This window comes from Schistocerca piceifrons, chromosome 7, assembly GCF_021461385.2.
Source record: "Schistocerca piceifrons isolate TAMUIC-IGC-003096 chromosome 7, iqSchPice1.1, whole genome shotgun sequence".
NCBI lineage: Eukaryota > Metazoa > Arthropoda > Insecta > Orthoptera > Acrididae > Schistocerca > Schistocerca piceifrons.
Genome location: NC_060144.1, coordinates 218,200,332 through 218,227,140, shown reverse-complemented (window position 1 = coordinate 218,227,140; position 26,809 = coordinate 218,200,332). Strand labels below are relative to the sequence as shown.

Here is a 26,809-nt window from a genome sequence, read left to right as displayed (position 1 = left end):
AACTTTCCCACAAGAGCGCGCCCCACTAAGCACAACAGCGCAGGCGCATCGCTCCTCCGCCTCCCCACTAAGAGATGGCGCTGGCTTAGAGACGGACCAAATTCTGCTTCCGCCGATCCGCGTATTAATATGTAACGCAGCCAATGAGATTGCTGCTAATGTAGAACCTTTTCTCCTCGTGGATCACACTCGCGCAGTGATACCTGAATGTGCGAGGTATTATAACGAGTGTACAGACCTCCGATTAGTCAGTCTGCATTAGTCTGCATTTGTCTGTACCAGTCTATAGTCAAGTCTCAGTCTGTGACTAATAAGATTACCATATTCCTGTACATAGCCATGAAGATAAATGAATAGACACTTTGTCAAGTATCAGATATATGTGAGAATAAGATTAACATACCAAGACCAAAGGAACTTCAGATTGTAAATTGTAAATAGCATCCAGAATCAAGTTACGTAATGTCTATGCTTTTTATTATTTTAATAAATGTGTGTGAAAATTAATATAGCTTTGTTTAAAGTTGGTCACCGTCAATCTGCTACTCTAAGCGTGCAAGTGGCATTTCTATCGTCTGACCTAACGGCAGAAGATAAACACGCCACGATAAGACCACGAGACATATTGCTGACACTTGCCTACTTCATTAGAGCGACAAGTCAAATAATCTGCTGGTGTGTGTACCGAAGGTCTTACAGTATGCACACCACAGTTCTAGACACATCATTCTTCCTTGGAATTATCGGCATATATCGGTTGCTTCCTTAAGTCTTAAGACCAATTTCCCATAGTGGAGAACTTCCACCTGTTGCATGTTTGTGACGTGATTAATTCATTTTGACACAGTTCTTATTAAGGAAGATTTGTTCACTTTATTACGGAGGTGATGCTACACCAGTTAACAAAGATGTAGATAGGATATGCAGTGAGTTGATGCGGTAACCTCCTGACGTGTGGAAGGTGCTGCGTGTAGTACCCGCCCTTCTGTGAGACCGCAGCGATCCCCAGAAGACGGCAGCTGCTGTTCCTGGGAGAGTGGCTACACCTTTCCCATGGTCCTCTCCAGGAGAGCGCGCCGCAGCTGCCCCCTGCTGACCTTCCCTGTGGCGAGGCGAGGGATGGACTCTACCAGGAAGACGCCCCCATGCAACAGCTTCTCCTCGCTGCCGCATGCTCTCTCTGAAATGCAGCAGGTGACGAGTTTTTACTTCACTGAGATAGGCAGTGTGGGTTAACCTACGTTAAACAGATGTAGGACTGTAGCACATACAGCACTGGTGGAGCAGATGAAAACACATTTTATATGATCGTAATAGTATAAAGGACCAGATAGTTGTAATTAAAGTGCAGCTGCTCATGGAGGTCGAGTGTGGTCTGTAATTGTCGTATGGCAGCGAAACTTGGTAGATATGCCAATGTCTTAATATGGAACAGATTTACGCTGGCAAAAAATTAGTTCCGATTTTGGCCACCGGGCGCAAATCTGGCAGTGTACAGCATCTAATCGACATCGCCGGTGCTCATATTCAACAACTAAGCCTTTGTCAGTTGGTTGATCTTTTCTGACCACGCCCCATTCCTAATCCATTACATACAGAAACATTTCTATACGTCTTCAAAGAGCCAGATCTGCACTTGGTAGCAAAACCTGAATTTTTTTCCAGCGTAAATCGGTTCCGCATTAACGCATTAGAATGTCTATAAAGTTACGCTGCCGTACGATACACCCAACACTGAAGCTCTGTGAGGAGTTTGCACCTAAATTAAAACTCTCGGTAATACTTGTAAAATGAACATCATCGTACATATATACGGTAAATCACTTTTATTAACACTTACGTGTGCATCTAAGAAGTTCTCAGGGGACAGACTAACAATCAAATGACAAGTGGTCTGAGAAATGCATGCATGCTTATTCACATGAGCTGACGCACAGTGAGCGTGAACAGCCGTCTTACAGCCAAAGGAGCACTGCTGAAACAACGCTCTTTGTTAAAGTTTGCCAGAAAAGCGACAGAGACAGGTAAAACGCTGGCGTAAAATGTACATAGCAGAAGTTGTCAGCCGTGAAAAATGAGTCAACTGGTAGTTCAAATACTCTCGTAAGGGTCGTCATCATGAAGCACCGTATTTGGTCCCAATGTCAACAGCCTCATCGGCCTATCTTTTCCGTATATTGCTTACTTTTTTTAGTATGGTAACCAATAGTCTGACTCTGTAAAGTTACTTAGGTTATATGTTTTGTTTCCGACATCACGGCAAGGCGAATTCACGCGCTATGGTGGCCCGGGCAGGAGACCTAGCGGTATGTTAGAGGTTGGTCATGGTATTACAAGCATTATTCCAGAAAACGTCTGCAGTGTATGTAACTAGTAGGCACGAGATTGCAGATCTTGACGCAGCAGAATTTCTCCTTTCCAGAAAGCATTTGCTGTTGGGGGAAGAAAAGCGGGAAAAACTGATTTTGTAAGAGCATCATACTTGTCTTACAAATTTGTGAAGCTCTAAGGATCTGTGAAACTAACTACCTCAGCATATTTCTGTATACCACTGACATAATTTGAAGGATGAAACACCAGACACAGAAAAATAGAATTTTTAACCAAACCATGAATTTTTCAAATGAACGAACAGCATTTGTCAAGGAAGCAAACTCAAAAATTTTTGTTCTGCTTCTAAGCCTTCACTGTTCCTCACGACTAAAGCTCCAGATCAGGCACGAACAAACAGTTATTTAGGCTCTTTGACGTTCCTATGTCTTACAAACAGGTGAGTGGCAAAGGAAGAGATGCTCCTGATACCTGCGACCGCCGGTTTCCTTGCAGAACGTACACTGAAGCGCCAAAGAAAATGGGATAGGCATGCATGTTCAAATACAGAGACGTAAACAGGCAGAATACGGCGTTGCGGTCGACAACGCCTATATAAGACAAGTGTCTGTCGCAGTTGTTAGATCGGTTACTGCTGCTACAATGGGTGGTCATAAAGATTTAAGTGAGTTTGAACGTAGTATTGCTGTCGGCGCACGAGCGGTGGGATACAGCATCTACGAGGTAGCGATGAAGTCGGGATTTTTCCCATACAACCATTTCACAAGTGTACCGTGAATTTCGGGAATCCTGTAAAACATCAAATGTGCGACATCACTGCGGCCGGAAAAGGATCCTGCATGAACGGGACCAACGATGACCAGAGGGAATTGTTCAAAGTGACAGAAGTGCAACCCTTCCGCAAATTGCTGCAGATTTCAATCCCGGACCATCACCAAGCGTCAGCGTGCGAACCATTCGACGAAACATCATCGACATGGACTTTCGGATCCGAAGGCCCACTCGTGTACCCTTGACTCGTGTACGCCTCGCCTGGACCCGTCAATACCGACTTTAGACTGTTGATGACTGGAAACATGTTTCCTGGTCGGGCGAGTCTCGTTTCAAGTTGCATCGAGCGGATGGACGTGTACGGATACGGAGACAACCTCATGAATCGATGGACTGTGCATGTCAGAAGGGGATTGTTCTAGTTGGTTGAGGCTCTGCCGTGGTGTGGGGCGTGTGCAGTTGGAGTGATATGGGACCTCTGATACATGTAGATACGACTCTGACAGGTGACACGTACGTAAACATCCTGTCTGATCACCTGCATCCATTCATGTCAAGATGCATTCCGACGGACTTGAGCAATTCCAGCAGGGTTATTCATCACACCACACGTCCAGAATTGCTCCAGGAACGCTCTTCTGAGTTTAAACACTTCCGCTGGCCACCAAACTCCCCAGACATGAACACTATTGTGCATATCTGGGATGCCTTGTAACGTGCTGTTCAGAAGAGATATCCACTCCCTCGTACTCTTACAGATTTATGGACAGCCATGCGGGATTCGTGTGTCAATTCCCTCAAGCACTACTTCAGACATTAGTCGAGTCCGTTCCACATCGTGTTGCGGCATTTGTGCGTGCTCGCGGGGGCATTACTACTCCTACCAAAGATACGCATATAAAAGTGCCCACAAGAAAACAATATTTTTTATTTACCTGGAACTTCTACACTGTTGTACAGACCGCTTATATTTTCACAGTCAATAAAATTGTTATGGCTCTGTGACTACATTGTCAACGTGATAAAACTTCCGACGTTTCGGGCAATATTGGCGTTGGCCTTCCTCAAGGTGTTTTTTTCTTCTTTTCTTCTTCTAACTGCTAAACGTGAAAAGTTTGGTTGTTATTTTACTGGCTGAAGATTCTGTTGGGGATGAAGAAGAGTTGTTAGACGTCCTTTATTTATGTTCGCATTATTTGTTTTCGTTGACGTTCTACATTGCTGTTCGCTTTTTTGCTTGCCTCTGGTGGAAATAGGCGAGTGGGAAACTGGTGGCAGTTGTTACGTAGTGTTGTTTATTTGCCACCTAGTGCCATCTGAGGCGTGCCAGTAGTCTGTGTAGCTGCAGCCGCTGGGGTCTCCCGAGCGCCTGTGTGTTGTTTCGCGTGAGCTACTGTTCCGTAGCGCTGTTAGTGCTGGCAACCAAGACGCCCGAAGTCAGCACCTGTCCTCTCTATTCATGTAGGTTGGTCGCTTGGCTGTTTCTGTCGCCTTTCTAATCTTCTTCCTGAAGGTAATAGGTTGTTTCGCCAATCTGCGGTCTTCTCGAAATTCTAATTGTTATTATTTAGTATTTATTTTATAGCAAAGTTATTTAATTTTAAACTTCATAAGGCTTATTATTTAATTCCCTGCGCTCCGCGAATATAAGCCAGCAGCTCATTCCCCCCACATACAAACACAAAATTACAGATATGCAAAGATGCAATAACTTTCCAGCAGCAGTGAATGTTAAATGCGTGTCGTAAGTGATCCGAAGATGTGGCCTGACCTTTGACCAATTGCTTCAGCTGCTCAGGAGTGACGGTGGCGCCCTGGGTCAGCACGACGAAGGCAGCTGGGTGCTCCTGGTCCTCGTCGTGTGGCAGGCCCACCACCACCGCCTCAGACACCTGCGGGTGTGCCAGCAGCCACGCCTCCATCTCTGACGGCGACACCTGAAAGACCAGAAACTCCTCTGTGCACCACCGCAAAATACATCTTGTTTACATTTCAAAAGAATACACCGGCCGCTGTGGCCGGGCGGTTCTAGGCGCTTCAGTCCTGAACCGCACGACTGCTACGGTCGCAGGTTCGAATGCTGCCTCGGGCATGGATGTGTGTGATGTCTTTAGGTTAGTTAGGTTTAAGTAGTTCTAAGCGAATGATGACATCAGCTGTTAAGTCCCATAGTGCTCAGAGCCATTTGAGCCAAAAGAATACTTGTGAGGTTAAGATGGAAAGCAAGTAAATAGTAAATGTGGGTAGGCTTGAGAAGAGGGGGGGGGCGGGGGCGGGAGGGGGGGTCGTTATGCTCGCCGCGGCCGCAGCACTGGATGAGTCACACGTGCCTCCTAAGTCGAGTCAAACGACGAGCACCTCAGGGAGCGCAGTCTATGTAGTCTGGGTATAGGTTTGGCGAACCGGATTCCTGTAGCTGGCTTCTGGTAATCACTGCCAGTCCGCTCCACCGTAAGCTCTGTTCGTACTTCAGCGGCCACCCTGTGGTGAAGCAGTAAAACGACATGTCTCATAGGGAGCAGAGATGGTGGCTTAACTACATGGCCGGAGAGAATAGCAGAAAAATTTATTAAAAAACAAAAATCTCAAGGTGTGCTGCACGCCAGTGAGATGAATGGCTGTTGAGGCGGAACTGCCGTTAGTGGGCAGTTTCTGAGGAGCCTACCGCCATTGAGAAAGCTTTACCCAGGCAAGCAGTGCTTTTTTTGGGTGGACCTGTATTTCCGTAGCTCTTCGTGGGATAACCAGGAAGCATATATCAAACACTTTCAGCTGTTGGGGTGGTCTGTTCGGCATTGTTAACACCCGAACCCGGAAGTAACCTCGTATAGCTAACCCACATTAGACGTCTGCCAATGTAAGAGACGTCAGTAATTGTAACAGACCACACTCTGTGATAAATAATGCGTTCATTGTTATTAAAGGTGTGGAATGTTCGTTTGAAAAATTGGTGACTTTCTATATAAATCACTCGACGGATTTGCAGGATAACTGAACTCTATCAAAAGGCCACGTAATGGAACGCTCCAGGTCGTGACAGTGAAATCTATTCAAGTTAACAAAGTGCTAGAAGCAAATCATTTGCAATGTATGTCATCAACACTGTTTTGCACACAGCTTTAAATTGTTGCAAAGGGAGTTGGTACCTGTCGAAACATAACGGATACAGTTTGCAAAGAGCTGCAACAGTGTAATCAAGGTAAAGAATCGTATAATTGGAGTATATCCTGAGCTCAAGAAATACCATTTTTATTATGACTTCTCACTTATATAAGAAACACTAAAACTGCGCCAGGCGTTATTCGTCTTGAAGTTATGCCGTACATACTTAATCCAATGCGCTGCTTTAAGTGCTTACGCGTACGTCACTCCACCAAGGTACGCAAAAGTCACGCTACATGCGAACGGAGCAGTTCAGCGGGAGATAAAGGTTGCACAACGTATATTTTACTTTGAGGCGAATTTAATTCACAAAGGCACCAATGTTCATGAAGCCGTTCGCCTCAGTATTGAAGTAGGCGGTGTTGGCACTTACACAGCGACAGTTAACCAGAGCACAGCAATCAGCAACTGTAAACGTAGCTGCAAACCTGAGGCACTGTTTACGCCAACAGGTCATACTGTCAGGAAGAAAGACACACCCCCACGGAAGACCGAAAAGGAGAAATAGAAGAATGTTGCTATTAAAATATCCTTACTGCCGTCCTCCAAATCCAAACCAGGGATGAAAACCAACGGAACAGAAAGACCAGATGCAAAACCGTCAGACCATGCCATGTTGGTCATTTCTGATGGTTCAAACGATGACCACAGATCCGATGCCACGAGATGCGCAGCCTCCAAATTGTTTGAGAGTAACTGGGACAAGCTTGGCTGCTCGCACTTGTCTGTCTGCCTTCAACTTTAGACATTCAAGCATAGCGGACTGAAGCGTAGTTGTTTCACAGTATACTAACATATTTTTAGTCACGTAAGACCCGTTTTATTATCAGTTAACCAGTCCACATGTCTATTTCATTATTCATTGTATTATGAGTTTCCGCCATTTCTATCAGGAAAGAAGTAACACATCGATATGACACCGGTCGGCCATTGGTGTGATTACTAATATGCAATGTCCGTTGTTAGTTATTGTATGTGCGGAATCTATAATCATTCAGAAAAGAAGTCAGTGATCTTTCAGACGAGTCATATAACACATAGCAACTACCAAGTTCCTAAAATTCAGTCGAACCCCATCCTCTGTTGAGCCACTCCCAATACCAGAACTGCAAAATATTTGAGCTGGAGGAGGTGCAACCAGACTTACAGTTTCTTACTTTTTTTCCAGTTACGGATCAAAACATTTTACAACAATAACCAGTCCTCGTCTGAAGAGAGTCATCACAAACAGAAATCAATTACTCGGAGTAAAAATATTGTGATCCGTAACTGGAATAAAAAGTAAATAAATCAGATCAAATAGTATGAACGTCGATGTCTGACTCAGGGAATCAGTAAGTCCCTCAAGTAAACCACCGCCCGCTGCAAACTCCCTACCACGGAGGAACGTCAATAGGAATGACAAAGAAAAACTTCACTGCTAAGATTGCTACTACTGCTGGAGCATGAATAGTTTCAGGACATATGTGGAGGAACTACGACTCCTAGTCTACCGATGAATGCCGGCCGTTGTGGCCGAGCGGTTCTAGGCGCTTCAGTACGGAACCGCGCTGCTGCTACGGTCGCAGGTTCGAATCCTGCCTCGCGCATGGATGTGTGTGATGTCCTTAGGCTAGTTAGGTTTAAGTAGGTCTAAGTCTAGGGGACTGATGACCTCAGATGTTAAACCCCATAGTGCTCAGAGCCATATGAACCACTTGTACCGATGAATAATGTTTATTCCTCCAGGAGAGACAAACTTTAAATTATCTGGCGATTATGAGCTATAGGGCTGCACTCTCCACAAAAAGGGCGACTTTAGGGGCAAGAGAAGAGACCTAAGGGTGAAGTAGCTATTTTCGTAAACAAGTGTCATCAAGAGGATTTCTGGGGGGGGGGGGGGGAGGTGCACGTGGCTGCTGTAATTAGGAAGAGAAGTCTCCAGGCTAACCCACGTGACACTGCGCATACTGTGGCGGCCTATTTTTCCGTAGGTGCCGGCGCTGCCACTCAGTATACAGCTTTACAGCTTTCCGGCGCTGCAGCGTGAAGGAGGAATGCAGGGTGGGTGGGGGAAGGCGGCGCCAGGTTGGCACTTCAGTTCCGTCAATTATGAAACAACACTGCTACATCTCCACATCTGAGACGGATACTGCGTTATCTGAGGATCGTTACAAGTCACGTTTGTAGTCATAAAGGTAAGATTGCTGCGCTTAATTTTGTCACTGACGTAAACTTCCGAAAATACATCAGTCAGCGCCATCTTTACATTACGATCTCTTTTTTTCTGTGTTCCAATTTTGATGAAATAGACCCTATACGTTACCTCACGCTACTTTCATGTTACCTGTGAAAGCCCCACGAAAATTCGTCTACGAGGTTTGGAGATTAGCGTCTTTAAACATACAGACAGACAAATACGACATTTTTACAGTTCTATTTTTAGTATAGATATAGATTTTACTAACTTTAAAAAAAGATGGCACTCCAAATTTTACTTTTCGGCATTCGTTTTATAACATTTTGTATAAGAAACGGTTTTAAAACAGTGCGCTGATCGCTCTTCTCTTGGCTGTTCACTCGTGTTTTCCAATGTGTCTTCAGGAATCGCTTTCCCAGTGAATACAGGCGTATGTACTATAGCACTCCATGTGATCCTGAAGCCACTGGAGCAGAGCAGAGAGGTTTCTTAACTATACCATTCTTACGCACCCCAACAACAGCAGAGAAATTAACACGCACAGTTCAGGACAAATTTTTCTTTCTTCACCAACATGAGAAACATGATTCATTGTAGTGGTTACCAGGGCACCTGGGGACAACCAGAACAGGCAGGATGTCTGCAGGGAACATGTTATTACGGTTTTCAATCCAAAGGCTGCTTTGATCAGCTCTTCATACTACTTTATCCTGTGCAAGCCTTTTAGCCTCCGAATAACTACTGCAAACTACATCCATTTGAATTTGCTTACTGTATTCACCTCTTCGTCTCACTCCCCAATTTTAACTCCACACGCCCCTCCATTATCAAACTGACGATACCTTGATGCATCAGGATGTATCGTATCAACCGATCCCTTCTTTCAGTCAAGTTATGCCATAAATTTCTTTTCCGCCCATTTCTATTCATTACTTCGTCATTAGTTTCGCTATCCACCCATCTAATCTTTGGCACTGTTCTGTAGCACCACATTTCAAAGGTTTCTTGTATGAACCATTTATTGTCCACGTTCAAAGTCAATTGCCTTAAGAAAAGACTTCGTAACAGTTGTATTTAAATTCGTTCTTAACATATTTCTTTTCTTCGGAAACGCCTCTCTTGCCATTGCACGTCTACATTTTATATCCTCTCTAATTTTTCCAGTATCAGTTATTTTTCTGCTCAAACAACAAAATCAGCTACTATTTTAGTGCCCTGTTTCCTAATCTAATTTCTTCGGCATCATCTAACTTAGTTCGATTACATTCAATTGCCTTTGTTTTACTTTTGTTGATATTCATATTATATCTTTCTTTCAAGGGACTGTCTATTACGTTCACCTGCTCTACCAGGTCTTTTGCTTTCTCTGACAGAACTACAATGTCATCAACAAATCTTCAAAGTTCTTATTTATTCTCTCTGAACTTTAATTTCTCCTCCAAATTTTTCATTCGTTTCTTTAATTGCTTGCTCAGTGTAGAGACTGAATAACATTAGGAGCGGGCTACAATCCGATTTCACTCCCTTCCCTTTCATGCCCTTTGACTCTTATAACTGCCGTCTGGTTTCTATAAAAGTTGCTGCTAACCTTTCGCTCCCTACATTTTACTCCTCCCACCTTCAGAATTTCAAATAGTGTATTCCTCATTTTGTAACAATAAACTATTAAGCTGACATTTCGGTAAACTTCACACTTGCCTGCACCTGCGTTCTTTAGAAATTGAATCATTACTTTGTTCTTGAAGTCTGCACCTATGTTGTCTATCTCATACGGCTTGCTCTCCAGATGGAACAGTTTTGTAATGGATGGCTCTTCCAATCAGTAGTCCTGAGGCAACGTCGTCTACTACAGGAGACTTGTTTCGACTCAAGATCTTCAGTGCTCTATCAAATTGTTCTCACATTATCAAGTCTCTCATTTCATCTACATCTACCACCTCTTCCCTTTCAGTATTATTGTCTTCGAATTCATTTTATTTGTGTAGCCCTGTGAATACTATAAACACAAATATCTACAGAGGTGTGCTGAAAACTAATGCCTCCGAATTTTTTATTCTGTTCTCGGTTGAGGTGTTATATGTCATGCATGTTACACGGTCGACTATCCTGCTTCGCTGACGCAAGTTACAAATCTCTGGCGCTAGAGAACTCTAAATTATAGCGTGCAACGGTGTGGTGTTTAACGGTAAATATGTCAGTGCGTGGGAGACCCTTAAAGACTGAAAGCCCAAATTCGAAGAGTTCATCCACTCATGGCGCACCCTCTCCTTCAACATCACAATGTCAGACCACACACGAGTACTGCGATATCTACGAAAATCCGAAGCCTTGGATTCACTGTAATCGATCATTCTCCATACAGTCCTAACTTGGCCCCATCCAGTTTTAATCTCTATCCAAAACTTAGGTTGGTATTGCTCTATCAAATTTTCTTTTACAAAGAAATTTGATAAAATTTTCTCTGACAAAGATCTCTGACGTGGCACCAAAGGAACTATTAGAGTGTCATCAAATATTTCGTCGAAGTTCCTTTAGAATGGCCGACGAAAACTTATTACTTGCTCTGCAGCTTCGTGTACAGCAGTTCCATTGTCATTATATTCTGAAGAGGAACAGGAGAAAAGGAAACGCACTTGGGTGAAGCCGTTGGTTTCACGGCAAGACAAGAAAGACAACAACAAAATCTGTGACGGGAGCTGCAAGACGAGGATCTAAAGTCGTATCAAAATTACGTGCGAGTGGACGAGAGTACATTTCGGTATGTGCTCAGGAGGTGGCTCCTCATATTACGAAGCAGGACACACCTCAGAAATGCAAAAGATAGACAACTGTAATACTTCGATTTCTTGCAACAGTAGAAAGCTACTGTAGTTTACAGTTTGGCGGACTCGAGTGTTAATAATATCTGCAAATTATATCTCTGAACTTTGTTTACATTCTTATTACTTAAAAACTATTATCATCTCTGATATTTTTCACATCTACAATGAGCCGGCTGGAGTGGCCGTGCGGTTCTAGGCGCTACAGTCTGGAGCCGAGCGACCGCTACGGTCGCAGGTTCGAATCATGCCTCGGGCATGGATGTATGAATTGTCCTTAGGTTAGTTAGGTTTAATTAGTTCTACGTTCTAGGCGACTGATGACCTCAGAAGTTCAGTCGCATAGTGCTCAGAGCCATTTTACAATGTTTTGAGTTTCATTAAACTTATAAATACATCATTTCTTGTCTTTTATAGACCTTCTACCATAAACCATAACAGAAAGTATTCGAAAAGCGCAGTGCATATTGACGAAAATACTTGCAACACCAGAAACGGGGCAAAGTATTTATAAAGGACTGAAGGTGGATTATCTTAAAGCGTATGACTGTTTAGTACATACTTTAACGTATTTTTATTTCATCAAAAGTTGTGTAATTTCTCCTTTATATCCTTAGGGTTACATCTTCACGACTAGTGGCCTGCGTAATATTTTCATAGCTCTTTCTCCTTACTCTATTTTCTATTCGGGATGCAGCGATGCTAGCGCTCCATTACATTTCTCCATGCAGTAAACAGAAGACGAACGCTTTCTTTGATCAAATCTAAGTCGATGCGCTAAATTTTATCAAAGAAAATTTGACCAAGGCCTAACTTTCACAAAGTTCCCTATCACACTATCGGATTTTATTTGACAAAAAAACTTTGTCAAAGAAAATTTGATAGTGTAATACCTTCATTAAAGAACACCTTCGAGGACTTCACATTGACAAGGATGAAGCGGTGCAAGCAGAGGTGAGGTCGTGGCTCCACCAACGAAGTCACGAGACAAGCTAGAGCACTATCCAGTTCTACAGCCGACTTTAATAGAAATGGTTCACTCGTTATAGCTTCAGAGATCTCATTTGCAGAGACGCTAGTTAGTATAGCCTACAGCTGAGTCAGTAGCTACGACCTAGCCAGGAGCCACATACAGTTTATGCATTGACAAATGATCTATATGTGTGAAGCAATCAGAATTGTGAAGAAGTGTTCGCAGTTCAGTCTATAACTGCACTTGTAAATATTATTGTACAAAGTCATGATCAACGTTCACCGCCGATGCTGAATTAAAGCTAAGTATTTAATTGTATTCCTGTCTACTATCTAATCACCTAAGATGTTCCAGATACATCCCGTCAAGTATAGTACATTGACTTAATGGTCACACCTCTAGATCAGACTAAGAGTCAAATTGAGTGATTCAGCCGGGTCACCCCTTTTTCCATGAGGCCCATTGTTCCGCCTCAAACCTAACATTAATAACGTTTGTTTTATTTGAAAAGCTTTGAGTTTTCACATAAAAAATTCGGAGGGATTACTTTTCAGCACACTCTTGTATACGTATTTAATAATATTTGTGGAAAACGTAGTGCATTACAGTTTGCGTATCTTCTGTAACTGTCAGAGACTGTTTGGTTTTTATTTTGCTGTATTTACTGTTTTTTTATTTAATACTGTTTGTTTATGTTAGAATCATATCTGCATACTGAAAATGTTTAATAAAATTTAATTGTGGATTATATTTTGAGGGAGCGAGAGTGTGAATTATTGATAGCTAGCGACTTTCGGTATAAAAATGAATGAACAGCAGTTATGGTGGATTGGTTGTTTACCGGTGTGCGAGAATGTGAAGCGAGTTTATGACCGCGGAAATTCAGCCTGTTACCGTTGTATTGTGGACTAAAAAAATAGTTGACAAGGTGTATTTATATGTTACATGTCTTGGATTAATATTCCACTTAATGACGTAAGGATATAAAGATTGCGACACGGAAATAGTGCAGAAACCCATTTATTATGGGGATGGTTTAGAAAGCACTAATGCGAGCTGCCGTGTTAAAATTCCAGTGTGTCCATTTGTGTTTTATCTTGAACTGAAGTAACGTGGAAAAATGTAAAAGTGGTGAAAGTGAAAAGACAGGTTTATCGAGTGAACTGATTTCAATATTGACCACATACTCTGAACTGTGTACCAGTGTCATTGTGCTTCTACTGTGAACTAACATATCGTGGGAAAAAACGAAAGCAGTGAAGTTGCGGTATGGCTTTGGCGAGTGAACTGATTTCAGTGATGAGCACAATTCTCCGAACTGCGTACTATATACAAAAACTACTTAGCTCGGACTATGGTCGCCTGTGCCTATACAATCAGCGAAGTTAGTACACGTTACATTGTTGAGTACGGATTACATCCGTGTTGCATCATCGACCACAAACCCTTACTCCAACCAGAAGATAATATGCATCTTTTATTACATCTACATTACTGGCCATTAAAATTGCTACACCACGAAGATGATGTGCCACAGACGTGAAATTTAACCGACAGGAAGAAGATGCTGTGATATTCAAATGATGAGCTTTTCAGATAATTCACACAAGGTTGGCGCCGGTGGTGACACCTACAACGTGCTGACATGAGGAAAGTTACGAACCGATTTCTCATATACAAACAGCTGTTGACCGGCGTTGCCTAGTGAAACGTTATTGTGATGCCTCATGTAAAGAGGAGAAAAGCGTACCCTCAAGTATCCGACTTTGGTAAAGGTCGGATTGTAGCCTATCGCGATTGCGGTTTATCGTACAGCAACATTGCTGCTCGCGTTGGTCGAGATCCAAAGATCCAATGACTGTCAGCAGAATATGGAATCGGTGGCTTCAGGAGGGTAATACGGAACGCCGTGGTGGATCCCAACGGCCTCTTATCACTAGCCGTCGAGATAACAGGCATCTTATCCGAATGGCTGTTACGGATCGTGCAGCCACGACTCGATCCCTGAGTCACCAGATGGGGACGTTTGCAAGACAACAACCATCTGCACGAACAGTTCGACGACGTTTGCAGCAGCATGGACTATCAGCTCGGAGACCATGGTTGCGGTTACACTCGACGCTGCATCACAGACGGGAGCGCCTGCGATGGTGTACTCAACGACGAACCTGGATGCACGAATGGCAAAACGACATTTTTTCGGATGAATCCAGGTTCTGTTTACAGCAACATGATGGTCGCATCCGTGTTTGGCGACATCGCGGTGGACGCACATTGGAAGCGTGTATTCGCCATCGCCATACTGGCGTATCACCTGGCGTGATGGTATGGAGTGCCACTGGTTACACGTCTCGTTCACCTCTTGTTCGCATTGACGGCGCTTTGAACAGTGGACGTTACATTTCAGATGTGTTACGACCCTTGGCTCTACCCTTCATTCGATCCCTGCGAAACCCTACATTTCAGCAGGATAATGCACGACCGCTTGCTGCGGGTCCTTTACGTGTCTTACTGGATACAGAAAATGTTCGACTGCTGCCCTGGCCAGCACATTCTCCAGATCTCTCACCAATTTGAATCGTCTGGTCAATGGTGGCCAAGCTACTGGTTCGTCACAATACGCCAGTCACTACTCCTGATGAACTGTGGTATCGTGTCGAAGATGCATGGGCAGCTGTACCTGTACACGCCATCCAAGCTCTGTTTGACTCAATGCCCAGGCGTATCAAGGCCGTTATTGCGGCCAGAGGTGGTTGTCCTGGGTACTGATTTCTCAGGATCTATGCACCCAAATTGCGTGAAAGTGTAATGACATGTCAGTTCTAGTATAATATATTTGTCCAATGAATACCCGTTTATCATCTGCATTTCTTCTTAGTGTAGCAATTTTAATGGCCAGTAGTGTACATACTATCACTTTCTAGATAAGCTGCAACGGCATTATTTACCAAGAATTACAATTACGGAGATTGTTTGTTTGCAGCCAACGTGGGACAACACTCGCCACATCGCACAGCTAGGTTTCCCATCGGCGAACTTTATAATTGTTAAGTAACTCTCGTCTCGCTGTTATTTTTATAACGATTTGTAAAATAAAACCTCAGTTCGTTTTGTTGAAATCACATGTATGCCTGCTTATTGTTATGCGCTTCATATAACTCAGCAACAAACCCACGGAAATAATTTTCTTCCAGCAGTTTGAAGCACTGACATAAAACTTCAATAATTGTGTTATGCTTTTTGCAGTAAGATTTTAACGCAAATTGTATTTATCTACGTTAAACTATTTTAGCACTTGCATGCACGCTTTACAAAGTCTTGACTTCCTATATTAATAACAAATATTCGGCTTCATTTTCTATCTTTTATTTTATTATTATACTTAAATTGGCATTAGCAGTATCTTTACGTGTTGCTCTTTTTTGTATGTTTGGTGAGATTTTGTACTGTCTTACACAATGTTTCATTCAAAATGTTAGTGAAATACTCGCTCAGTAAAGTGTCCTTCGTTATGAGAGATACTTTTGACTTGTCACAGCAGGCTGTAGATGTATTTCTAATGGTAAAGCGTTAAGATTACGGGCAAGCTGTAAACTTGATAGTTTCCCACTGAAAAAACTTTGTTTACATTAAAAAGACTTACTATACTTCAGTGTTCCAAAGCCACGAGAGAACTTGTTTCCTTGCGTTGATTATTCTATTACCAGCGACGCTTCTATTTGGTAAATTCTAGGAAGAATCAAATTTTATTATTTTTAGTTATTCCAGCAAAATACGCCAGACATTTTACTTATTTCATTAGCGAGAAATCATATTTCTTCCTCATATTTTAACATTCTTCGACTGATTTCATGCATATTTTAACAGATGAATCCAAATTTTGTTAGATATTCTATATTTTCTACGAACGTGGTCATTACTGACAAGAAGATTAATTTAGAGAGTAATCTTGGTTTAGCTACAGCATCTGTACATTATTTCCACTTTTCAGCTTCTCCTTCTTTGTTTGGTACTGTTTTCCCGTCTGAGTGAATTTAATACAGGTACTTCCGTTTTCTCCAAATTTCTCTCTAATTTTCCCATAGGCTGTATCTATCGTTCCTTTACTTCCTTATGTCCTTCAGCCATTCCTACATAGCCATTTTGTACTTTCCGTCAAACTCAATTTCCTAACGTTTGTAATTCCTTTTGTTTGCTTCATTTGCTGCATAATTATATTGTCTTCTCTCAACATCAAAATTCAATATCCCCTATTATATCCAAAATTTTCTCACTAGGCATTGTCTATTTACCATTTTGATGCTCTATTGCTTTCAATATTTCATCTTTCTAAGCTATCCATTCGTCTTCTAGCCTATTCGATTCATCTGTTTCAGTCAATCGTCGCCCAGTGCTCTCCTTGAAAATCTCAAAATCTCTGGTTCTTTCAGTGCATTCGGGTCCCGACCTTAATTTCCTTCCTTTTTGCAAATCCTTCAGGTTTCATATATGGTCCATAACCAATAAATTGTGGTCAGCACATCTGACCCTGAATACGTTTTACAGCCGATTCGAAAAATGTCTTGTAATTATATAGTCATCTTCAGGTCTCTTCCATGGATCAATTCGTCATTAATGATTCTTAAATCAAGTATTGGCGATGATTAAATTATGCTCTGTGCAAAACTCTACTAGGAGGCTTCCTATTTCATTCCTTTCTCTGGGTCCATTTTTTCTTTCTCTCCCTGTTCCTGTTATCGTATTTCCATCCTCTACCACAATTAAGTTTTCATCTCGCTTAACTATGTGAATAATTTCTTTTATTTGATCATACTACATCCCTTTTTAGGAACCACCCATTTGTCTGGCGTCTCCACAGATACACCTGCTCTGTGGTTGGAGCTATGTACAGCTACCTTTGTCGGTGAGGCGCGCAAGCCATCTCACCTCAGCAGAAGCTTCGGTTCATGGGGATGCAGGGAACATGACTTCACATAATGTTCCGTTGCTCTGCATGCTGCCATTTCGATGTTGAGTCAAAGAGCCATGCAACTGTAGGAGTAGCAGTAGCTAACACTGAGGGACAACAAACTACAGTCAGTGGGGCCAACTATCCGTCTGTGGCACAACTCATACAGGTCACTCCGATGTGATTAAGTAAACCTGACTCCCACCTCCGAATAGGGTACAGTCCAATAACACGTGGCTTCATACTCCAGCAACAAGAAGACACCACCCCCTCTTCCCCTCCCCCAGACTTGTGGTGCAGAAATTACTATACAACTTATATGATTAGTATAAAACAGCCAACCGGTTGCAACCAGACTTATTGAAATTGGCTGTTTTATGCTTATCATATTCTTGTATGATTGCTGTTTCACGGCCATGTTTAAAATTGTATACAACGTATTTTAACTGAGCTCATTTTATAGTGTGAAGAGAGGGCAGAAACAAATTTAGATGGAGATCTGCTCTCTATTTTACCTGATGAGGAGAGGAGGGTGCTTAAGCTTTTAAAATTTTGAATATTGTCTGGCTTCCAGAGTAAGCTCGTAGGCTGGAGATTTTAATGTGCTGTGGAGCAGCTAACTCATCGTTTTTATACCCATGATCAGCCAGACTCAGTATGCTATATTATTGTAGTTTCATTCTTCGAACGCTTTTTTTATTTTTATTGTAAATTTTAGAATTGACAGAATGAATGATTTTCGTGCATCTTTATGTACTTGGGGAGGGGGCATTTTTTACATTTTAATTGCAGTTTTAGTAGACTGCCTCTTATAGAATTTTGGCTCTAGCATCGTGCACCCAAATCACATTATCATCATCACACGGAAACAGACCTTCCTCTTCCGCCCTGTGGTTTCCAATATTGGCCCTTGGAAAAATACAGGGTGTTTCAAAAAGGATATACGTATTTCGAATGCTTATATTTATTAAACGTTAACACACACGAATATGAAACCTTACACACGTATTTACGAACATCTCAAGTTCAGGTTACAGATGTTCAATGTGTCCTCCATCAGCGGCACGAACAATATTACATCGATACTCAAATTTCTCCCGTACTATGGCAAGCATGTCGTTGGCCACTGATGTTATGGCAGTACGGATCTGGTTCTTCAACTTCCAGGTTCTGTGGGAGTGGAGGTACATAAACGTTGTCTTTAATGAAACCCCAAACGAAGGAGTCAGAGGGTTTCAAATCCGGTGACCGTGGAGCCCATGGTAAGTCGCCAGCTCCTTGACGTCCAATCCAACGCTTCGGTAGACAAACATTTATCAATCAATCTGTGTGTGTGTATCAGCTCTGGGGCTATATGCCGATTGGTTGTCTCATTTTAATGATTGCTAGATCAAGTGGTCTAATTGTGCTATCTTGGAATCTCAGAGAGTCTACAAAGCAAAACTTGACTACTTCGACCACCTTGGCTTGTGACAATGGTGTTTCAAGGTACAGTTGGTCTAGTTCCATCATCTTGGGGTGATTTCAAAGATGTTGCAAAGCGTAAATGACTAGTTCTGCTATCTTGGATTTTTCTAATTTTCTGCTAGCACAGCTGGGCTGTTTCCAACATTTTGAGATTTTTAATTTCTGTCACCGCCATCTTCGATGTTTTAGTTTTTCGTCACCGAATTCTCGGATTGCGCCATCTTGTATTCTGATGTCATCGGTTTGCATCAACATGTAGGCAACCCACATGGGTAGCATCAAAAAGTGGGACAGATAGTACCTTCCCATACTACTTATTTTTCGAATTCAGTTTTATACTTAAGGAAAAATCAACGGTGGGAAGACATTTTTATTAACTGTAAGACAGAAGAAAGGTACAGCAGTAACACATGATGGTAACCTTACACTAGAAAGGCATCACATTTCCCACAGCTGTAGTAGAACAAACGTACTAAAATTGGAGAGATCTTTAGGACAGTTTACCACTGGAACTTCATATTTCCATAACACGCAACATAAATATGAGTACTACCAAATCTGGGGTGTTAGCTTTGCAGACACTGAAATTAATCTGGCGGTTGATTAGGTTTACTAAAAATTTTGTTTTGCACTTGTAGCAACTGAAGCTGTGCTATTACTTTCTTCATAAGCACAATGTCAGCTACATGTCCTGTGCTGTGAGTGGCTGACAAAATCATATGCCCTGTAATGTGACTGGCTAACAGAAGGAAATTAAGCAACCACCAAGATGATTGCATTGTTTGCGAAACGGATATGCCATATTTGGTGGTTTTCGTATTTATATATCTTTATCTGGAAAATAGGTAGTTTCACTGATACACCGCATTAAACGTCTTTCCAAAGCGGGTCACCTTGGTAAATATTGTTGTGCTTAAAAATCAGAATAAGTGACGTCGGTCTCTACAGTCTTTAATCTCATTATAACTAAATTTAATGTACATAAAAGAGAACAGGAAATAATTTTATTTCCAAGAATACTGACGTAACTCCTAAAACTCACATGGACGCCGCGGTATTTGACGAGTTCCTTTACTCTGTCGACGACATAGAAGTTGCCATCAGCGTCGTAGTGGCCCACGTCTCCAGTGTGGATCCAGCCCTCCTTGTCTACAAACTCCGGTATTACGGCCAGTCCTTTGAAGCACAGCTCACCGTCGACCCCTGGACCGAGACACATTGCGGTCTGCAAGTCCAATACCTGCAGACAGAGCAGTCACAAATTTTACGGACACATGGTCTACGTTGTCAACTAACCCCGTACACTGAATCCAGAACGTATAGGGTGCTTCACAATAGTTTGATGATTTCAAATTTGAATAAAGCACAAACTAATCGAGAAACAAAGTTGAACATTTTCCACAAGGTGCAACATTTATTCAGGTTTACTTATGAAGTACTGCATTGGACAAATGACGACCATTCGCGGCTTCACAATACTCGAGGTTTTTCTTCCAGTTTTTGAATACATCTTTCGTAACTGCTAGGGGAATTCTGGAAATTTCATCGCCAATTCCATCTGATAACTGTTGCAAGCTTCTCGGCCGGTCAGGGTACATTCTTGCCTTTAAACAACCTCGTAGCTAAAGTCCAGCACGGTTACATAAGGCGAGCGAAGTGTGTTCTCTGGAGTTCTAAGTGTTTTCCTTGGGCCGGTTGACATTCGATTCGATGCACTGGTGTTCGCAAGGAAGTTTCTCACGCAGTTCAATATTGTTCCACGAGCAGGAAGTGGACGTCGCTGCTGAATCTTGAAATGCTTACGAAAGGCATGGGAGATTCGCCGTAGCGAAAACAGCACTCCATCGCGAACGCACGATTGTGCTTCGACCAATACATGATTACTAACCCGTATGTGGGATGAAACTTGTTACGGTACCACCGTCGCTGTATTTTGCTTTTAGCGCGCGCTATTCAATTTTAAAATCCTCAAAACATTGTGAACCACCCTCTATGTAAAGAATGATATCTTTCGTGAAACGCAGCAATCTCTTATTTCATTTGTTTACTTTGGCACTCATCGCTATTATACCCACAAACAATTCCCTGCCTAAATGAAAAATGGGTACCTTCAGCGCCATACATTACTGCATAAACTGGAAGACTCTCAAAACTGGTTGAATGTACCGATTCACTGGTCGGAGGAAGGCGGAAACTTAGCACTTTCGAGAAAACCATGCTTTGTGATGTGTTCGAAACAACCTAAAGCCCGATAATTGCTTTTCTTTTTTACTTTTTAATAGTGCGTACGTCTACATTCTCAGTTTTCAGAATGTGGGAAATTATTAGTAATTAAAGAGACATACAGCTGGGCATTATCTCGGCATATCTATTCTGCATTGACACAGATGACCAGGTATATCTTTTGTACACAGAACATACTTTAGCTTCGGCCACATCGAAAAAAAGACAATTAATATTCCTGAAAATATCGAATTTGAATCGAACAGCTTAACTGAAAACAGCACGAACAATTTCTGTTGTTATCAACAAGAAATTCTTACTAAACATTACATAGTTTCTTATGTGTAAGTACGAATTTAACATATTAATTTCTTTTTCTTATGCGCGTTGTGTGTAACAGAGAAGCACAGTATAAAGCACAGAGTATCATTCCATACGCATTGGTGATTGCGATACTATCACGCGATGTCTACGCGAAGTTATATATGTGGAGAAGTTTAGACTGTTCTTTGCTAGCTTACTATATCTATGCAAACTAGTTGACTTACGATGAAATTAAACCAGTAGTATTCACTTCTGGTCACGTTATAAAAAGATTGTGTCACACACCAAAAATAGGTCAAACCTAATGTAAACACAGGCTGAAACCATCCTTTGTAAACTTAGTACACAAGAATAATTGCAATTACGGTAGAGCCCAATGTAAAGATACAGTGTTCATGTCTGTGTCGAAAGTTATACTGTAATCTACTATAATTAACAGAAATAATTACAGTATTATTATCAATGTATATTACATGAAATTTTAATACGAAAACGGTGATATTTCGACTTAATTACTATATCAGAGACAGTGTCATTATTAGTAAAGCTAAAACCCATAACCAGTTTTATGTGTTGCGATGAAATAAACTGATCTTAAAAGCGTTTTGTGTATTTCGACTACGTTATTTTTTGATGGACCCGTCGCAAATTGTCTGACAATAGGTGATATTTGTAGTGGGGGAACTGGATCAAAGCTGACTTACGCACCTCAACCCTTCTTCGACAATCAGCAAGTTAAGTAACTGGAATGTAATCACTAAAGCTGTTTATGTTATAACGTCTTTGTGATAGCTAACATAATATTTTAGGTACCGTATCTACATCTACATCAGATGACAACTCTGCAATTCACAGTCAAATGACTTGCAGCGAGTTCATCGAACCACGTTCGAGATATTTCTTTACCGTTCCTCTCTCGAAGAGCGCGTGGGAGAAACGAACATTTTAAACTTCTCGAGCGAGCTTTGATTTCTCTTCTTAAAATGATCATTACTCCCTATTTATGTGGGCGCCAACAAAATATTTTCGCATTCGGAGGAGAAAGTTGTTGATTGAAATTTCGCAAAAAGATCCTGCAGCAACGAAAAACGCCCTTGCTTCAATGACTCGCGTATTATATCAGTGACACTTTCTTCCTTGTTTCGCGATAATACGAAACGAGGAGTCCTTCTCTGAATTTTTCGGATGTCCGCTGTCAACCCTATCTGATGCGAATCCTACACTGTGCAGCAATACTCCAGAAGAGGACGGACAAACGTAGTGTGGGTATAGTCTTTAGCAGACCTGTTCCATCTTCTAACTGTTCTCGCAATAAGTCACAATCTTTGGTTAGCTTTCTCCACAACATTATCTATATGATCGTTCCAATGTAAGTTAATCGTAATTGTAATCCCTAGGTATTTTGTTAAATTCATAGCCTTCAGATTTATGTAACCGAAATTTAGCGGATTCCTTTTAGCGCTCATGTGGATAACTTAACACTTTCTTTTGTTTAGAGTTAATTGCAACTTTTCTTACCATACAGATATTTTGTCTAAATCATTTTGAAATTGGCTCTGATCATCTGATGAGGGCTGCTCAGATTGTGTCCCAAATAGTTTCTTGGGGAGCACCAGACAACAATTCTGTTAAATTCGATGACCTTCCTTCGTTAGTTACTTCGAATTATGACCTTGAGTAAAGAGCTAGTTGTGTTTCACAAGAACGATATTTTCTGGACCCATTTTTCAATAAACAGTTTTTTTTTTTTTTTTTTTTTTTTTTTGTAATTCATAATGTTCGTACAGAATATATGTTTCAAAATCCTTCTGGAAATAGACTTTAGTGATGTGTGTCTATAATACAGCTGATTACTGCCATGTCCTGTCTTGAGTATTGATGTGACCTGTGCAATTTTCCAGTTTTTAGTTACGGATCACTCGACGAGCGAGTGGTTGTATGTAATTGCTATGCATGTAGCTACTGTACCAGCACACTGTGAAAGGGATCTAATTGGTATACAGTAGGGACTGGAGACTTGCTTTTATTAAATGATTTAAGCTTGCTTCATTAATCTTAGTAGCGTTATTGTTATTAAGACTTGCCCGCATTGTGCAGTTGTTTCCTCACTCTTGTGTTCTGGGTGTTTGTATTTATTCTGTGAAACCACGAATATGTTAGTCGACAACAATACTACTGCATCTGGTAATGAGGGCCCTTTAGTTGGCTTACCGTGAATTTTTATCACTGTAACACCTGATAGTACAGGGTGATCAGAAAGTCAGTATAAATTTGAAAACTTAATAAACTGCGGAATGATGTAGATAGAGAGGTAAAAATTGACACACATGCTTGGAATGACATAGGGTTTTATTAGAACAAAAAAAAAAACTAAGTTCACAAAATGTCCGACAGATGGAGCTGGACAGAAAAACTACTACCGTGACCGGTGAGAGGTACGCCAATATGTTACAGAATCGCATCATCCCCAGCCTGGCAGATAAACACCTGCTGGAACGTACGATGTTTATGCAGGATGGCGTTCCAGCCCATATTGCTAGACGCGTGAAAGATCTCTTGTGCGCGTTGTTTGGTGATGATCGTGAGCTCAGCCGCCACTTTCGTCATGCTTGGCCTCCCAGGTCCCCAGACATCAGTCCGTACGATTATTGGCTTTGGGGTTACCTCAAGTCGCAAGTGTATCGTGATCGACCGACATCTCTAGCGATGCTGAAAGACAACATCCGACGCCAATGCCTCACCGTAACTCCGGGCATGCTTTACAGTGATGTTCACAACATTATTCCTCGACTACAGCTATTGTTGAGGAATGATGGTGGACATATTGAGCATTTCCTGTAAAGAACATCATCTTTGCTTTGTCTTACTTTGTTATGCTAATTATTGCTATTCAGATCAGATGAAGCACCAAATGTCGGACATTTTTTGGACGTTTGTATTTTTTGGTTCTAATAAAACCCCATGTCATTCCAAGCAAGTGTGTCAATTTGTACCTCTCTATCTACATTACTCCGTGATTTATTCAGTTTTGAAATTTATACTGACTTTTTGATCATCTGGTATATGCACAACCGTCCTGAAATCATTCACGATGCGTTGGGTAGTACTCCATCTGTTTGCTACTTCCAAATAAAAAAAGCGAATGCGGACAACCAGTAGAACATCGTATGAACTCCAAACAGTCCTTTTACGCCTCAGGAACGTGTTGTCTCATTCAACAGTTTCAAGTGTATTAAAACATAAAAATCTGACAAGACTAGGGCTCGAACCCAAACCCTTGGTACGACAAATTAATGCTCTAACAGCTTCCCCATTTTGTTTTTCCATTTTGTTGGTCATTGTTCTCGTCATTTGGTTTGGACGGTCGTCACATGACATCCCTTCAAGTTCATAGTTGAATACATAATTCAGTTTATATATATACTACTGGCCATTAAAATTGCTACACCACGCAGATGACGTGCTACAGACGCGAAATATAACCGACAGGAAGAGGATGCTGTGATATGCAAATGATTAGCTTTTCAGAGCATTCACACAAGGTTGGCGCCGGTGGCGACACCTACAATGTGCTGACATGAGGAAAGTTTCTCATACACAAACAGCAGTTGACCAGCGTTGCCTGGTGAAACGTTATTGTGATGCCTCATGTATAGAGGAGAAATGCGTACCCTCACGTTTCCGACTTTGATAAAGGTCGGTTTGTAGCCTATCGCGATTGCGGTTTATCGTATCGCGACATTGCTGCTCGCGTTGGTCGAGATCCAATGCTGTTAACAGAATATGGAACCGGTGGGTTCAGGAGGGTAATACGGAACGCCGTGCTGGATCCCAACGGCCTCATATCACTAGCAGTCGATATGACAGGCATCTTATCCGCATTGCTGTAACGGATCGTGCAGCCACTTCTCGATCCCTCAGTCAGCAGATGGGGACGTTTGCAAGACAACAACCATCTGCACGAACAGTTCGACGACGTTTGCAGCAGCATGAACTATCAGCTCGGAGACCATGGCTGCGGTTACCCTTGACGCTGCATCACAGACAGGAGCGCCTGCGATAGTGTACTCAACGACGAACCTAGGTGCACGGATGGGAAAACGTCATTTTTTCGGATGAATCCAGGTTCTGTTTACAGCATCATGATGGTCGCATCCGTAATTTGGCGACATCGCGGTGAACGCACATTGGAAGCGTGTATTCGTCATCGCCATACTGACGTATCACCCGGCGTGATGGTACGGGGTGCCATTGGTTACACGTCTCGGTCACCTCTTGTTCGCATTGACGGCACTTTGAACAGCGGACGTTACATTTCAGATGTGTTACGACCCTTGGCTATACCCTTCATTCGATCCCTGCGAAACCCTACATTTCAGCAGGATAATGCACCATCGCATGTTGCAGGTCCTGTGCGGGCCTTTCTGGATACAGAAAATGTTCGACTGCTGCCCTGGCCAGTACATTCTCCAGATCTCTCACCAATTGAAAACGTCTGGTCAATGGTGGCCGAGCAACTGGCTCGCCACAATAAGCCAGTCACTACTCTTGATGAACTGTGGTATCGTGTTGAAGCTGCATGGGCAGCTATACCTGTACACACCATTTAAGCTCTGTTTGACTCAATGCACAGGCGTATCAAGGCCGTTATTACGGCCACAGGTGGTTTTTCTGGGTACTGATTTCTCAGGATCTATGCACCCAAACTGCGTGAAAATGTAATCACATGACAGTTCTAGTATAATATATCTGTGCAATGAATACCCGTTTATCGACTGCATTTCTTCTTGGTGTAACAATTTTAATGGCCAGTAGTGTAAATATAAAAACCAGCCATCCCCCTGACCGAACACGCTGAGCTACCGTCCGGGAACCCTATGGGTGATCTGCACGACAGACGTTCACAGTTATGCTTCTCCTGTACTCTGCAGATCACTTGTTACCTATTACTTACCTTCTAGGCCCGTTCTCCTGGACGACAGCACTTGGCGCAAACTACATTGCAGTTTTGGTCGCTAATGTCTCGATATATAGCGATTGGTAAAGACCTGACGTCTGACATCTGGAGGTCTGGGTGTAAGTAATGTTAAGCGACGTCCTGAGTACCGTGGCGACTGAGCGCTGTACCTTGGCTTGCAGCCCGGCATTGATTCGACCCACGGAGCCAGGTGGCGGCGCGTGGGCACTGACGAGCACGTTGCACAGCGGGAAGGCCTCCGTCTGGCCGTACCACTGCGTCATCGGGCGGCCCGTGCGCGCCTCCACCCACGCCTGCGTCTCCGCGCTCAGAGCGGCGCCTCCTGTCGCACTCACACGCACGTGCTGCATCGCCGAGCGCAGTCGGCCTTCCGGAGAATGGCGAGCCAGCGATACCCACTGGTTCGGTGGCATGAAGATGACGGTGGGCTGCGAAAAGACACACGTCACCTGCACCCATCCTGTGACTCATCACACTGCATTACTGGCCGAAGTGTAGCCAAACTAAGAACAGAACACACTTGCTGAACAGGGCATCGGAACCTGTACTCTACGAGATTAAGTTTAGTCGCAAGGTATTTTGCTCATAACAGTGTGAAAAATATGTAATTCTAAAAGTTATGTAACTTAATGAT

General features: G+C 42.4%; 1 protein-coding gene across 1 annotated transcript in view; it reads right to left on the bottom strand.

Moving 5' to 3' along the window:
* Positions 1 to 850: 850 nt before the first annotated feature.
* LOC124805560 (4-coumarate--CoA ligase 5-like) overlaps positions 851 to 26,809 on the bottom strand; it is an 81,206-nt gene continuing 55,247 nt past the window's right edge. Inside the window, exons 5-8 of the mRNA XM_047266127.1 lie at positions 26,325 to 26,603; positions 19,693 to 19,890; positions 4,874 to 5,039; positions 851 to 1,180 (exon numbers count right to left, since the gene is read on the bottom strand). Of these exons, the coding sequence (XP_047122083.1) occupies positions 1,041 to 1,180; positions 4,874 to 5,039; positions 19,693 to 19,890; positions 26,325 to 26,603 (783 nt within the window). The 3' untranslated portion in view covers positions 851 to 1,040. The remainder of the gene's footprint in view (positions 1,181 to 4,873; positions 5,040 to 19,692; positions 19,891 to 26,324; positions 26,604 to 26,809) is intronic.